Here is a 17,569-nt window from a genome sequence, read left to right as displayed (position 1 = left end):
GAATCTTTGTTACCTACCTATATTGTTCAAAACACTATAAGATCAGGTTGAAATATTGAATCTTTGTTACCTACCTCTAGTGTTCAAAACACTATATGCTCAGGTTGAAATATTGAATCTTTGTTACCTACCTCTAGTGTTCAAAACACTATATGCTCAGATTTAAATATTGAATCTTTGTTGCCTACCTCTATCTAGTGTTCAAAACACTATATGCTCAGATTGAAATATTGAATCTTTGTTACGTACCTCTAGTGTTCAAAACACTATATGCTCAGATTGAAATATTGAATCTTTGTTACGTACCTCTAGTGTTCAAAACACTATATGCTCAGATTGAAATATTGAATCTTTGTTACCTACCTCTAGTGTTCAAAACACTATATGCTCAGGCTGAAATATTGAATCTTTGTTACCTACCTCTAGTGTTCAAAACACTATATGCTCAGATTGAAATATTGAATCTTTGTTACCTACCTCTAGTGTTCAAAACATTATATGCTCAGATTGAAATATTGAATCTTTGTTACCTACCTCTAGTGTTCAAAACACTATATGCTCAGATTGAAATATTGAATCTTTGTTACCTACCTCTAGTGTTCAAAACACTATATGCTCAGATTGAAATATTGAATCTTTGTTACCTACCTCTAGTGTTCAAAACACTATATGCTCAGATTGAAATATTGAATCTTTGTTACCTACCTGTAGTGTTCAAAACACTATTTGCTCAGATTGAAATATTGAATCTTTGTTACCTACCTCTAGTGTTCAAAACACTATATGCTCAGGTTGAAATATTGAATCTTTGTTACCTACCTCTAGTGTTCAAAACACTATATGCTCAGATTGAAATATTGAATCTTTGTTACCTACCTCTAGTGTTCAAAACATTATATGCTCAGATTGAAATATTGAATCTTTGTTACCTACCTCTAGTGTTCAAAACACTATATGCTCAGATTGAAATATCGAATCTTTGTTACCTACCTCTAGTGTTCAAAACACTATATGCTCAGATTGAAATATTGAATCTTTGTTACCTACCTATATTGTTCAAAACACTATAAGATCAGGTTGAAATATTGAATCTTTGTTACCTACCTCTAGTGTTCAAAACACTATATGCTCAGGTTGAAATATTGAATCTTTGTTACCTACTTCTAGTGTTCAAAACACTATATGCTCAGATTGAAATATGGAATCTTTGTTGCCTACCTCTATCTAGTGTTCAAAACACTATATGCTCAGATTGAAATATTGAATCTTTGTTACCTACCTCTAGTGTTCAAAACACTATATGCTCAGATTGAAATATCGAATCTTTGTTACCTACCTCTAGTGTTCAAAACACTATATGCTCAGATTGAAATATTGAATCTTTGTTACCTACCTCTAGTGTTCAAAACACTATATGCTCAGATTGAAATATTGAATCTTTGTTACCTACCTATATTGTTCAAAACACTATAAGATCAGGTTGAAATATTGAATCTTTGTTACCTACCTCTAGTGTTCAAAACACTATATGCTCAGGTTGAAATATTGAATCTTTGTTACCTACTTCTAGTGTTCAAAACACTATATGCTCAGATTGAAATATGGAATCTTTGTTGCCTACCTCTATCTAGTGTTCAAAACACTATATGCTCAGATTGAAATATTGAATCTTTGTTACCTACCTCTAGTGTTCAAAACACTATATGCTCAGATTGAAATATCGAATCTTTGTTACCTACCTCTAGTGTTCAAAACACTATATGCTCAGATTGAAATATTGAATCTTTGTTACCTATCTTTGTTACCTACCTCTAGTGTTCAAAACACTATATGCTCAGATTGAAATATTGAATCTTTGTTACCTACCTCTAGTGTTCAAAACACTATATGTTCAGATTGAAATATTGAATCTTTGTTACCTACCCCCTTAGTGTTCAAAACACTATATGCTCAGGCTGAAATATTGAATCTTTGTTACCTACCTCTAGTGTTCAAAACACTATATGCTCAGATTGAAATATTGAATCTTTGTTACCTACCTCTAGTGTTCAAAACACTATATGCTCAGATTGAAATATTGAATCTTTGTTACCTACCTCTAGTGTTCAAAACACTATATGCTCAGATTGAAATATTGAATCTTTGTTACCTACCTCTAGTGTTCAAAACACTATATGTTCAGATTGAAATATTGAATCTTTGTACCTACCTCTAGTGTTCAAAACACTATATGCTCAGATTGAAATATTGAATCTTTGTTACCTACCTCTAGTGTTCAAAACACTATATGCTCAGATTGAAATATTGAATCTTTGTTACCTACCTCTAGTGTTCAAACACTATATGCTCAGATTGAAATATCGAATCTTTGTTACCTACCTCTAGTGTTCAAAACACTATATGCTCAGATTGAAATATTGAATCTTTGTTACCTACCTCTAGTGTTCAAAAACACTATATGTTCAGATTGAAATATTGAATCTTTGTTACCTACCCCTAGTGTTCAAAACACTATATGCTCAAGCTGAAATATTGAATCTTTGTTACCTACCTCTAGTGTTCAAAACACTATATGCTCAAATTGAAATATTGAATCTTTGTTACCTACCTCTAGTGTTCAAACATTATATGCTCAGATTGAAATATTGAATCTTTGTTACCTACCTCTAGTGTTCAAAACACTATATGTTCAGATTGAAATATTGAATCTTTGTTACCTACCCCTAGTGTTCAAAACACTATATGCTCAGGCTGAAATATTGAATCTTTGTTACCTACCTCTAGTGTTCAAAACATTATATGCTCAGATTGAAATATTGAATCTTTGTTATCTACCTCTAGTGTTCAAAACACTATATGCTCAGATTGAAATATCGAATCTTTGTTACCTACCTCTAGTGTTCAAAACACTATATGCTCAGATTGAAATATCGAATCTTTGTTACCTACCTCTAGTGTTCAAAACACTATATGCTCAGATTGAAATATTAAATAATAAATAAATGGGTTGTACTTGTATAGCGCTTTTCTACCTTCAAGGTACTCAAAGCGCTTTGACACTACTTCCACATTTACCCATTCACACACACATTCACACACTGATGGAGAGAGCTGCCATGCAAGGCGCCAACCAGCACCCATCAGGAGCAAGGTTGAAGTGTCTTGCTCAGGACACAACGGACGTGACGAGGTTGGTACTAGGTGGGAATTGAACCAGGGACGCTCGGGTTGCGCACGGCCACTCTCCCCCACTATTGAATCTTTGTTAACTACCTCTAGTGTTCAAAACACTATATGTTCAGATTGAAATATTGAATCTTTGTTACCTACCCCTAGTGTTCAAATCACTATATGCTCAGGTTGAAATATTGAATCTTTTTTACCTACCTCTAGTGTTCAAAACACTATATGCTCAGATTGAAATATTGATTCTTTGTTACACCTACCTCTAGTGTTCAAAACTATGCTCAGGCTGAAATATTGCACTTTGTTGTTACTATTCTGTGCTACTTTTACCTCTGGAGTTACCATCCTACAATTCAGCCAGACTTTTTTTTGGTCCATGTCTAAAAATAAATACTTTGACATGTGATTTTGTTGTTCTGTTTCGTTTTCCCAGTGCCATAAAGCCACAATGCTTGGGGATTTGGAGTCTTGAATATTAACCGTCAAATCGAATCGTATCATTCCGAATCAAATCGAATCGAATCGGTCTGTTTTTTAATCGAATCGTAACCTGTGTACTGTATCTAGATGCATATCAAATCGTTTATCAGCGAGAGATGTACAACCCTACTACATATGTAAAAACATTTTTTATAAACCACATGATGTTAGTGCACCAGTCGTGGAAAATTAGGAAAGTACATAAACAACTTGCTGTAATTCAATCAATCAATGATTATTTATATAGCCCTAAATCACTAGTGTCTCAAAGGGCTGCACAAACCACAACACAAACCACAACGACATCCTCGGTAGAGCCCACATAAGGGCAAGGAAAACTCACACCCAGTGGGACGTCGGTGACAATGATGACTATGAGAAACCTTGGAGAGGACCGCATATGTGGGCAGCCCCCCCCGCCCCCAACCCCCCCTCCAGGGGAACCGAAAGCAATGGATATCGAGCAGGTCTAGCATGATACTGTGAAAGTTCAATCCATAGTGGATCCAACACAACCGTGAGAGTCCAGTCCAAAGTGGATCCAACACAGCAGAGAGTCCCGTCGACAGTGGAGCCAGCAGAAAACCACCCCAAGCGGAGGCGGATCAGCAGCGCAGAGATGTCCCAGCCGATACACTGGCGAGCGGTCCATCCTGGGTCCCGACTCCGGACGAGCGGTCCATCCTGGGTCCCGACTATGGACGAGCGGTCCATCCTGGGTCCAGACTCCGGACGAGCGGTCCATCCTGGGTCCCGACTCTGGACAGCCAGCACCTCATCCATGGCCATTAGATTCTGATATTATTATTTTTTTATTTTGATGGATTGAAAATTAACACCAATGAGTTGACTGATGACCGTTATCACGTAATTTATTCAGAAAGTATAAGTAACAACAAATAAAAATATAACACAAATGTGTAAGTGTAAAAAACCCAACAATATTATGATTTGTACATTTTCAGAATGTGCTTATTCTATTTTTCAACAAATAAAACAATCTGAAGTTGTCTTTATTTTGAAGTTATCGTGCCGTGATTTTACCAGTCCGTTCCATTTGAGAGTAGATTTTTCTCCATGTGGGCCCACATCTAAAATGAGTTTGACACCCCTGATCTAAACAAATAACAGAGCCTATGACGCCAAAACGGCAATTGCAACATAAATACAATATTATCATATAAATTATTCAGAAAGTATAAATAACGACAAAAAAAAAGATAGCGTAGAATTAACCGCAACATGTAAGTGTAAATAACCCTGACAAAATTATGATTCGTACATTTTCAGACTGGGCTTGTTCTATTTTCAAACAAAGAAAACAATCTGAAGTTGTCTATATTTTTAAGTTATCATGCCGTGATTTTACCAGTCCGGCCCACCTGGGAGTAGATTTTTCTCCATGTGGCCCCCCATCTAAAATGAGTTTGACACCCCTGATTTAGCATTTCGTTGTCTGAAAACAACCCCCACCTTGTCCAAATATCCCCGATCCTGTTCCGGTCTTTTTTTTTTGTCTGTTATAGTTTTTGTTATTAATGTTTTATGGTTGTTATGTTATTAACATGTTATTAATGTGTAATTAACGTGTAATGAACTGTTAGTTCAAACAACTAGCCCACCCCACCTTGTTAAAATCTCCCCAGACTTTTTTCAATCCTTTGTGCTACGTTTGTGTTGCACAAAAAGTTGTTTGTCCAACTACTATAGTTTGTACGGTATGTTAAAGGCCTACTGAAATGAGATGTTCTCATTTAAACGGGGATAGCAGGTCCATTCTATGTGTCATACTTGATAATTTCGCGATATTGCCATATTTTTGCTGAAAGGATTTAGTAGAGAAACATCGACGATAAAGTTCGCAACTTTTGGTCGCTAATAGAAAAGCCTTGCCTTTACCGGAAGTATGTGCGCGTGACTTCACAAGTTGCAGGGCTCCACACATATTCACATTGTTTGTAATGGGAGCCACCAGCAGTAAGAGCAATTCGGACCGAGAAACGAACAATTTTCCTATTAATTTGAGCGAGGATGAAAGATTTGTGAATTAGGATATTGATAGTGAAGGACTAGAAAAAAAAAAAAGCGACGGCTCCGGCGGCGGCAGTGTGAGCGTTTCAGATCTAATTAGACACATTTACTAGGATAATTCTGGAAGATCCCTTCTCTGCTTATTGTTTTAATAGTGTTTTAGTGAGATTTTAAAGATTGTAAAGACATACCTCGAGGTCGGATGGCTGCGGTGAACACGCAGTGTCTCAGAGAGAAGCCGAGGAGCCAAGCTCACAGCTGCCTTTTTTGACAGCTTCTGCAGGACGACGAATAATCCACTGATTTCTCCGGTCGCTAATAATAAAGCCTTGCCTGTACCGGATGTAGCAGATGATGTGCGCGTGACGTCACGGGTTGTGGTGCTCCTCACATCTGAACATTGTTTACAATCATAGCCACCAGCAGCGAGAGCGATTCGGACCGAGAAAGCGACGATTTCCCCATTAATTTGAGCGAGGATGAAAGATTTGTGGATGAGGAAAGTGAGAGTGAAGGACTAGAGAGAAAAAAAAGAAGAGGGCAGTGGAAGCGATTCAGATGTTATTAGACACATTTACTAGGATTATTCATGTAAATCCCTTATCTGCTTATTGTGTTACTAGTGTTTTAGTGAGATTATATGGTCGTACCTGTACAACCTGAAGGTCGGCCCCGCACCTTTCTTCAGCACCAGTCGACGGGTGGTGGCGATGCCCATCTCTGCCCTTCGCAAATGACCCTCTTCGAAACACGATCTTTCGAAATGATCGCTGCAGGCTTAATATAGAGTTATTTGGACACTAAGGGAACATATTCTAAGTAATAAAGACTTAATTTTGAGTTATTTGGCTATTGTTAGGGTCAGGGTTAGAGGGTTAGGGTTATAATAAGGCCATGCAGAATAAGGCATTAATAAGTACTTAATGACTAGTTAAGATCCAATATGTTACTAATTTGCATGTTAATAAGCAACTAATTAATGCTGAATATGTTCCCCATACTAAAGTGTTACCATGTTTTTTTTCACTGGTGCACAACCGTGCATGAACATCACCTTATTCAAACAACAAAACCAACACAGTGCATAAACTCACAACAAATTACACACCTGCAAATCAGTCAGCTGTTGCCGGATCCGTAAAACGCAGATAGGGAGAAGTTTGTATTTACATATGACTTGGGTGTGTTTGGACCTGCCGAACCCCTGAGGCCGACTCACCGAACCCCTAGGGTTCGATCGAACCAAGGTTAAGAACTACTGGTCTAAATAATATAGTTGTTATATTATTAACATTGTCAGGTTTTCATGTAATTAATATGTAATTAATGTGTTATTATTTACAGCCACCCCTACCCCCTCCTGGTCAAAATCTCCCCAAACTTATCTAAGTCATTTGTGCTACGTTTTGGTCCAACTCATATAGTTTTCATGTTAACGTTTTATGGTTTTTATGTTGTCAACCTGTAATAAACGTGTTATTATTATTTTTAACCCCCCCACACACCTTGTAAAAATCTCACCAAACTTGTCTCAATAGTTTGTGCTATGTCTGTGTTGCAATTTTTTACCGTCCAACTATTGTAGTTTGTACGGTATGTTAACCTTTTATAGTGTTTATGTTGTTAATGTGTAATTAAGGTGACATTATTCATAATCCCCCCCACCCACCTTGTCAAAATTTCACAAAACTTGCGCCAAACGTTTGTGCCACGTTTTTGTTGCAATTTATTTTGTCCATTTACTATGGTTTGTACGGTCTGTTATTAACTTTTTATGTTATTAATGTTATTTTTTACCCCCCCCCCCCCCCCCCCCCCCCCCACACACACACACACACCCACCCACCCCCACACACACCTTGTCAAAAACACCCAGACTGGTCCCAAACCTTTGTGCTACGTTTGTGTTGCAATTTTTTTTTTGTCCAACTATTATAGTTTGTACGGTATGTTATTAACGTTTTACGCTTTTTATGTTATTAACGTATAATTAACGTGTTAGTATTGATAATCCCCCCCCCCCCTTTTTCTCAAAAACTCCCAAACCTGTCTCAAACATTTGTGCTGTACAGTTTTTGTCCAACTACAGTAGTTTTTATGTTACTAATGGTGTGCGATGTTATGGATGGAGGAGGGAGTTGTGACAGCACAGAACCACAAGGGGGCAATATTGCTCTATGTATTTATTATATGTATATATAAAAAAAATTATAAATAATGAACAATACTAATAAATTAACTAGAGAATGGTGTGTGTGACAAAATCCAAGAGTGTGTATGGTGTAAGACTATGTGTAGGAATTCATTGCGGAGTGTTTACCAGAAGTGTTGACTCGAGAGGAGGAAGCAGGCATGAAGGCAGTCGGTGGGGCAGGCAGATGGGACAAGTTGACACAGGAAGTGTTTCTTGGTCAACAGGCCGCTGCCCCGCTCTCCCCGGTCATCTTGGTGGGAACTCACTTGGACCTGGTCCAGGATTCGTCCTTCCAGGCTTGTCTCGGCAAGATCCGAGAGGAGCTGCTGTCCCAGCAGGGCTTCCCCACCATCCAGGACTACCACACGGTCTCGGCCTGCGAGGATTCGGATGCCATGGGCAGGCTGCGCAAGGCCATCGCCAAGGAAGTCGCCGGCTTTAAGGTGGCGCCGCCGCTACGTCGACCCCCGTTTCTCAACCCCCACGTCTCACCGTGTCTCCTCACCACAGATCCAGGGTCAGCCCGTGATGGGCCAGCTGGTGCCAGACAGCTACGTTGAGCTGGAGCGCAGGCTTCTCCAAGAGAGGACCCGAGTTCCTCCCGAGTTCCCCGTCCTCAGGCAGAAGGAGCTGCTGATGCTGATCCAGGAGAGTCAGCTGCCGCTGGAGGAGGCGGAGCTCCCCCACGCCATCCGCTTCCTCAGCGAAGCTGGTCAGTACACGCGAGTGACGGCGCTACCTCGGTTTTCTTACCGTTCGCTTTTTGATGACAATTTTCATATACCATCGTACGGCCCAAACCATCCACCATGGGGCCAAAGAAAGTTGCGAGTGCGAGCACTTTTGATTAGTCTACTGCCACTGGGCTGTTTTTTGGGGTCATCTTTTGTGTGACTGGAGAAGATTAATTGGATTTACAATATTTCTTATGGGAAAAATTGTGTTGTCTTTCTGTGGAATTAGTTTTTTTTGTCTGACCTTTTAAAATGAATCACTAACAAAAAAACAAGGTATCACTGTCGCGGTAATTTCTGACACAACCATATAAATATACAGGTAATTTATTAGCATTCACAATCCCAGCAGCTTGATAAACCGTAGACACAATAAAATATTCTTATTTGGAAATATTTTAAAATGTAATGTTAGCATTTAGCTCACATAGCTATGCTAGTTTGCTAACCAAGAATGATGTTAAAATGTAATGTTAGCATGTAGCTCACGTATATATGCTAATTTGCTAACATAAACTGATGTTAAAATGCAATGTTAGCATTTAGCGCTCATAGTTATGCTAATTTGCTAACCTAAAATGTTGTTACACTGCAATGTTAGCATGTAACTCACTTATCTATGCTAATTTGCTAACCAACAATGATGTTAAAATGTAATGTTAGTATGTAGTACACAAATCTAGGTTAGTGATGATAACCTAGAATTGTGTTAACATTTAATGTTAGCATGTATCTCCCATATCTAGACTGGTGTTGCTAACCTAGAACAATGTTAAAATGTAATGTTAGCATGGATGTAAACATGTATGCTAGTTCGCTGATATATAGTGATATTAAAATATGTTAGCATGTAACTTACATAGCTATGCTACTGATGCTAACCTAGAATTGTGTTAAAAGTTAATGTTAGCATGTAGCTCACATATCTAGTTTAGTGTTGCTAACCTAGACGGATATTACAATGTAATGTTAGCTTGTAGCTCAGATAGCTATGCTAGTTATGCTAGCCTAGCATGATGTTAAAATCTAATGCTAGCATGTTGCTCTCATAGCTATGCTAGTGACGCTAACCTAGAATGATGTTCAAATGTAATGATAGCATCCGTCTCATATATCTAGGGTAGTGTTGCTAATCTAATATGATGTTAAAATGTAATGTTAGCATATAGCTCACATATCTAGGCTAGTGTTGCTAATCTAGAATGGTGTTAAAATGTACTGTTAGCATGTAGCTCTCATAGCTAAGCCAGTTTGCTAACCTAGGACGATATTAAAATGTAATGTTAGCATGTATCTCACATAGCTATGTTAGTCGGCTAACCGTGATGACGTTACAATGTAATGTTAGCATGTAGCTCACGTGTCTATGCAAGTGTCGCCAAACGAGCAAATGTAACGTAATCAAAACATCAATTTGGGAATGATTATATCTTGTGCCTGCAGGGGTCTTGCTGCACTTTGACGACCCCACCCTGCAACTCCAGCAGCTCTACTTCATCCACCCACAGTGGCTGTGCAACGTCCTCTCACAGGTTTGAAACTCAATGCTACCTGATTGAAATAAGGAATGATTTATTTCTGTTCTAGTACTGCGGAGACATTTTTCATCAGTATTCACATTTTTATTGACATTATTTTTCTACATTTCATGCATATTCTCTTTTTACAATCCTTTCTAATGTGTATATATTTTACTTTTCACATTATTTTTCATAATCCATATTTTTAAATTAATTCTATATATTTTTCATTATTTACTTTTTCTATACATTTTTAAGCATGTTTACGCTAATACTGTATACATACATTTTTTAGCATTATTCTCTATAGCTGTGTTAGTTTGCTAACCAAAAATTATGTTAAAATGTGATGTTAGCATGTAGCTCATGTAGCCCTGATAATTTGCTAACCAAGAATTATGTTAAAATGTAATGTTAGCATGTAGCTCGCATATCTATGCAAGTTTGCTACTTGATGTTAAAATGTAATGATAGCATGTAGCCCGCATAGCTATGCTAATTTGCTAACTAGAATGATGTTAAAATGTAATGTTAGCATACATCTCACTAAGTTATGCTAGTTTGCTAACCAAAAATTATGTTAAAATGTGATGTTAGCATGTAGCTCATGTAGCCCTGATAATTTGCTAACCAAGAATTATGTTAAAATGTAATGTTAGCATGTAGCTCGCATATCTATGCAAGTTTGCTACTTGATGTTAAAATGTAATGATAGCATGTAGCCCGCATAGCTATGCTAATTTGCTAACTAGAATGATGTTAAAATGTAATGTTAGCATACATCTCACTAAGTTATGCTAGTTTGCTAACCAAAAATTATGGTAAAATGTAATGTTAGCATGTAGCTTACATATCTAGGCTAGTCTTGCTAATCTAAAATTATGTTGGAATATAATGTTTGAATGTAGCGCTCATAGCTATGCTAGTTTGCTAACCTAGAATGACGTTAAAATGTATTGTAAGCATGTAGCTCACATAGTTATGCTTGTGTTGCTAACCTCCAAAGATGTTAAAATGTTGTGTTAGCATGTAGCTCACATATCTAGGTTAGTGCTATGCTTGTGTTGCTAACCTCGAAATATGTTAAAATGTAATGTTAGCATGTAGCTCACATAGCTATATTGTATATTTTCATCAATATTACCTACTCTTTTACATGTACACACTTTTTGTATCATTATCATTATTTTCAAAATTTTATGTTTTCATCAATATTATCTACATTTAATTTTTATTTTTTTTTACATTTATACACTTTTTATATCATTATCATTATTTTCTAAATTTGATATTTTCATTAATATTATCTTCATTTCTTATACTTTTTACATTGTACACTTATCATTATCAGTATATTCCAAATTAAAAGATTTTATGTTGTTGTTTGTACAGCTCTTTGAGACACTAGTGCTTTAGGGCTATATAAATAATCATTGATTGATTGATTGATTGATGTATCCTTTTTACATTCTATTTTTACATTTGTCATATTTGATATACCTTTTTTAATTATTATATTCACATAAAAAACACACTTACGGTATATTTATCTTTTATGGTTATTATTTGCAGTTCTTTACTTTTACATAATGTCATACACCTTTAATCATTATTTTCACATTTGTCACAATGTATATATGATTTTTTTCATCATTATCCACATCTAAAAATAATTCCATATTGTATTTCTTTGATCATTTACATGTTCAATTTCATTATAAATATTTATTTTTTGATCAATATTATTTACGTCACTACGTTTTACATTATGTCATATTGTACATACACTTTTCATCAATATTATTTGTCATGTTGGTGATATATAATTTTTTATCATAATCCACACCTAAAAATAATTCCATATTGTATTTTAATTTTTCATCATTACATTTTACATACATTTTTAACAATTTTTTCACCAGTACTGTAGATACAAATGTTTTATCATTATAATTTTTCTCCAGATTATGTTTTTGTCACTATTATTTGAATGTTCTATACTTTTTACATACTATAGTATCATTATTTTCCAAATTGTGTATTTTCATAATTTTCTACACTTTCTACATTCCTTTTTTACAATTTTCATACTATGTATGCATTTTTAATCATATTAAAAACATTTTAAAGTATACTTATTTTTTTATCATTATTATTTACATTTCAATACTTTTTACAATGTCCTGCTCTATATTTAAAAATGTTCATCATTATCCACATCTAAAAATAATTCCATAAATTTTCTATAGACATTTTCTAACCATTTTTACAATATTATTTTCATCATTGTTTATACGTTATTTGCCATGCTGTGTATGATTTAAAAAATTATTATCCATTTATCCATCCATTTTTGTACCGCTTGTCCCATCCACATTTTTGGAATCCATATTTTATTTTTCATCATTTTCATTTTTATACATTTGTTAACCCATTTTACACTACTACTGTAGATATATATATATATATATATATATATATATATATATATATGTATATGTATATGTATGTATGTGTGTGTATTATATATATATATATATATATATGTGTGTGTATATATATGTGTATATATATATGTATATGTATATATATATGTGTATGTATATATATATGTGTGTATATATATATATATATATATATATATATATGTGTATGTATATATATATATATATGTGTATACGTATATGTATATATATATGTGTGTGTATATACGTATATGTATATATATATGTACATACGTGTATATATATATCTATATACGTATAAATATATATAATATATATATATGTATGTATATATATATATACTGTATATATATGTATGTATGTATATATATAAATATATTGATACATATATACATACATAAATGCATATACATATGTACATACATGCATGTATGTATGTATGTATATTAATGTACCGTATGTATGCATATACTGTATATGTATAGGTATATATATATATATATACATATATATATATATATATGTATATATATATGTATATGTATATACATATATGTATGTATGTATATGTGTATGTACAGTAATAGTGTAAAAAGGCTTAAAAACTTATAACAATGTAAATGATGTAAAATAAAATATGGATTCAAAAAATGTGTATGGATAAGCGGTAAAAAATGGATGGATGGATGGATAATTAAAAAAAAAATCATATATACAGCATGGCTAATAACATATAAACAATAATGAAAAAATATTGTAAAAATGGTTAAAAAAATGTATACAAAATGATGATGAATAAATTATGGAATTATTTTTAGATGTGGATAATGATGAACATTTTCAAATATACAGCATGACAAAAAAATGTCAAAATATCGATGGAAAAAAATATTGTAAAAGTATTGAAATATAAATAATAATGATAAAAAAATAATCATTATTTTTCAAATTTTATATTTTACTATCATTATTCTTTATTGTCTGATTCCTCACAAAGACATCAAATTAACTTTATGAATAAAGCACTTCCATACACAGGCAAGTGGAAACAAAAAGTGTTTTACACACACAAAAAGAAAACTATGATCTAATGTGATGCACAAGTAAAAAAAAAAAAGGTCAGCTTTAATTCAACGTTCTTTGACAAAAATCATACTGTCCTTTGCAGAAAGTTACCCAGAATGCCCCTGGCTCCCGGGAGCATCCTCAAGGGGTCGCCGAGCGCTCTGTGCTGGAACGAGTTCTGTCGGAGACCCAACGTTTTCCCGCCAGTCACATGACACAATACTTCAAGTTGCTGGAGAAGTTTCAGATCGCTCTGCCGTGTGGCGACCACCAGCTGCTCCTTCCCAGCAGGTACCAACTTCTGATCAGATAAATTAGCAGATTTTACAGTAGGGATACCACTACTCATCGGTAACAATTTTCGATACTTTTGTTAATAAATGTTTTTTTGTTTGATAACAAAATGTTATTTCACCGAATTTGGAAGTGTCGAAATCGCCATGTAGAATGGCTAATGCTAATTGTAGCCTGTCTATGGCAAATCCAATGTACATTAGCATCAAGCTAGCGTGTTTTGACAGAGTGGAGCCTTACTTTACTTCTGTTGGAGCGTTTTTGACCCATCTTACTTGCTTTGTTGGTGTTGAAAGTTGCAACATTGCCTAGAGGGAGTTCGGCCTAGTCCGCTCTCAGTGCTGCTTGAGTGGCTGTTTTCGTGAGCCGCTGTTTAGTCTGCAACCAGACGTGACGGCACGTGCAACAAAAGTCCCGAAATATGGCACCGTTTGATTTTACCTGAATCGATGCACGTTAGTACAGAATTTGCAGGATTTTTCTGCATAAATAACCAAACTACAGTACATTGAAAAACAGTATCATTGTTATATTTGAAAAGAATGCAATGTCCTGCTTTGACTTTTTGTCCTGCTGTTTGTGCAGTTTGCCGAAGCACAAACCACACATTGTTTTGCCGCATTGCGAGAAGTCGGAGTTGATCGTGCGTCTCTACGAGATGCCTTACTTCCCCGTGGATTACTGGCCACGCCAAATCTGCCGCTTGCTGGCAGTCTCCGTCTACATGCTCCATGGAAGAGGTGATACACAGACACACACACACACACACACACACACACACACACACACACACACACACACACACACACACACACACACACCCACACCCACACACACACACACACACCCACACACACACACACACACACACACACACACACACACACACACACACGTGTCACACCGAAACCTTCAACCCAGCAATCAGGCTATCACTCTGATTGCTGGGAAATAAATACCGGACATTTTAGAGGAAAAAAATAGTTTTCCGTATCCATACCCTGTTTCCATATGAGTTGGGAAATTGTGTCACATGTAAATATAAACGGAATACAATGATTTGCAAATCCTTTTCAACCCATATTCAGTTGACTATGCTACAAAAACAACATATTTGATGTTAAAACTGATTAAAAATGTTTTGTGTGCAAATAATCATTAACTTTAGAATTTGATGACAGCAACACGTGACAAAGAAGTTGGGAAAGGCGGCAATAAATACTGATAAAGTTGAGGAATGCTCATCAAACACTTACATGGAACATCCCACAGGTTTGCAGGGTAATTGGGATCAGTTGGGTTCCATGATTGGGTATAAAAAACAGCTTCCACGAAATGCTAAGTATTTCATAAACAAGAATGGGGTGAGGGTCACCACTTTGTAAGCAAATTGTCGAACAGTTTTCGAATAACATTTCTCAACGAGCTATTGCAAGGACTTTAGGGATTTTACCATCTACGGTCCATAAAATCATCAAAAGGTTCAGAAAATCTGGAGAAATCACTGCACGTGAGCGATGATATTACGGACCTTGGATCCCTCAGGCAGTACTGCATCAAAAACCGACATCAGTGTGTAAAGGATATTCCCACATGGGCTCAGGAACACTTCATAAAACCACTGTCAGTAACTACAGTTGGTCGCTACATCTGTAAGTGCAAGTTAAAACTCTACTTTGCATAGCCAAACCCATTTATCAACAACATCCTGAAACGCCACTGACTTAGCTGGGCCCGAGCTAACCTAAGATGGACTGATGCAAAGTGGAAAAGTGTTCTGTGGTCTGACGAGTCCACATTTCAAATTATATTTGGAAACAGAGGACGTGGTGTCCTCCAGAACAAAGAGGTAAATAACCATTCGGATTGTTATAGGCGCAAATTTCAAAAGCCACCATCTGTGATGGTATGGGGGTGTATTAGTGCCCAAGGCATGGCTAACTTAGACATCTGTGAAGGCACCATTAATGCTAAAAGGTCCATACAGATTTTGGAGCAACATATGTTGTCATCCAAGCAACATTATCATGGACGCCCCTGCTTATTTCAGCAAGACAAGTGTTACAACAGCGAGGCTTTGTAAAAAAAAGAGTGTGGGTACTTTCCTAGCCATCCTGCAGTCCAGACCTGTCTCTCATCGAAAATGTGTGGCGCATTATGAAGCGGAAAATAGGACAGCGGAGACCCCGGACTGTTGAACGACTGAAGCTCTACATAAAACAAGAATGGGAAAGAATTCCACTTTCAAAGCTTCAACAATTAGTTTTCTCAGTTCCCAAACGTTTATTGAGTGTTGTTAAAAGACAAGGTGATGTAACACAGTGGTGAACATGCCCTTTCCCAACTACTTTGGCACGTGTTGCAGCCATGAAATTTTAAGTTAATTATTATTTGCAACAAAAAAAAAAGTTTATGAGTTTGAACATCAAATATGTTCTCTTTGTAGTGCATATAACTGAATATGGGTTGAAAATGATTTGCAAATCATTGTATTCCGTTTATATTCACATCTAACACAATTTCCCAACTCATATAGAAACGGGGTTTGTATATTGTTTATGTTAAATGCGAAATGAGTGAGAGGGGTTGTGATATTATAAGCATCAATCAATCAATCAATGTTTACTTATATAGCCCTAAATCACTAGTGTCTCAAAGGGCTGCACAAACCACCACGACATCCTCGGTAGGCCCACATAAGGGCAAGGAAAACTCACACCCAGTGGGACATTGGTGACAATAATGACCCAGTGGGACGTCGGTGACAATGATGACTATGAGAACCTTGGAGAGGAGGAAAGCAATGGATGTCGAGCGGATCTAACATGATACTGTGAAAGTTCAATCCACAATGGATACAACACAGTCGCGAGAGTCCAGTCCAAAGAGGATCCACGACACAGCAGCGAGAGTCCCGTTCACAGCGGAGCCAGCAGGAAACCATCCCAAGCGTAGGCGGACCAGCAGCGCAGAGATGTCCCCAGCCGATACACAGGCGAGCAGTACATGGCCACCGGATCGGACCGGACCCCCTCCACACGGGAGAGTGGGACATAGAAGAAAAAGAAAAGAAACGGCAGATCAACTGGTCTAAAAAGGGAGTCTATTTAAAGGCTATACAAATGAGTTTTAAGGTGAGACTTAAATGCTTCTACTGAGGTGGCATCGCGAACTGTTACCGGGAGGGCATTCCAGAGTACTGGAGCCCGAACGGAAAATACTCTATAGCCCGCAGACTTTTTTTGGGCTTTGGGAATCACTAATAAGCCGCATCTGCTTCATCCAACCCCTTTTCAAGCCTTGCACAGATGTCTCTGCCAAGATGTAAACAAAATGTCTTGTTGGACTGTGCAGGTTTGAAATAAATTCTTCAATTCAATTTAATTATGATAGCATGTACAAAAATGCATGAAACTGCTCATTTTGACATCACACATGGGACGGTGTAGGGCAGGGGTCGGGAACCTTTTTGGCTGAGAGAGCCATGAAAGCCAAATATTTTAAAATGTATTTCCGTGAGAGCCATATAATATTTTAAACACTGAATACAACTGTCATGTTCAAACACTGATGACCTCTATTAACCAGACAAGAAGCAAG

The 17,569-nt window shown here is 36.4% G+C and overlaps 1 protein-coding gene across 2 annotated transcripts in view; it reads left to right on the top strand.

Moving 5' to 3' along the window:
* Window positions 1-17,569, top strand: part of lrrk2 (leucine-rich repeat kinase 2) — a 129,416-nt gene that overhangs the window by 82,843 nt on the left and 29,004 nt on the right. For both annotated transcript variants that reach the window (XR_009806050.1, XM_061894436.1), the window contains exons 30-34: window positions 8,116-8,334; window positions 8,402-8,603; window positions 10,069-10,157; window positions 13,779-13,966; window positions 14,555-14,709. Coding sequence is in view for 1 of the 2 variants with exons in the window: in XM_061894436.1 (XP_061750420.1) it covers window positions 8,116-8,334; window positions 8,402-8,603; window positions 10,069-10,157; window positions 13,779-13,966; window positions 14,555-14,709 (853 nt within the window). In the remaining variant the exon portion in view is untranslated. The remainder of the gene's footprint in view (window positions 1-8,115; window positions 8,335-8,401; window positions 8,604-10,068; window positions 10,158-13,778; window positions 13,967-14,554; window positions 14,710-17,569) is intronic.

Source organism: Nerophis ophidion, linkage group LG03, assembly GCF_033978795.1.
Source record: "Nerophis ophidion isolate RoL-2023_Sa linkage group LG03, RoL_Noph_v1.0, whole genome shotgun sequence".
NCBI classification, from domain to species: domain Eukaryota; kingdom Metazoa; phylum Chordata; class Actinopteri; order Syngnathiformes; family Syngnathidae; genus Nerophis; species Nerophis ophidion.
This window is presented reverse-complemented; position numbering and strand designations above follow the sequence as displayed.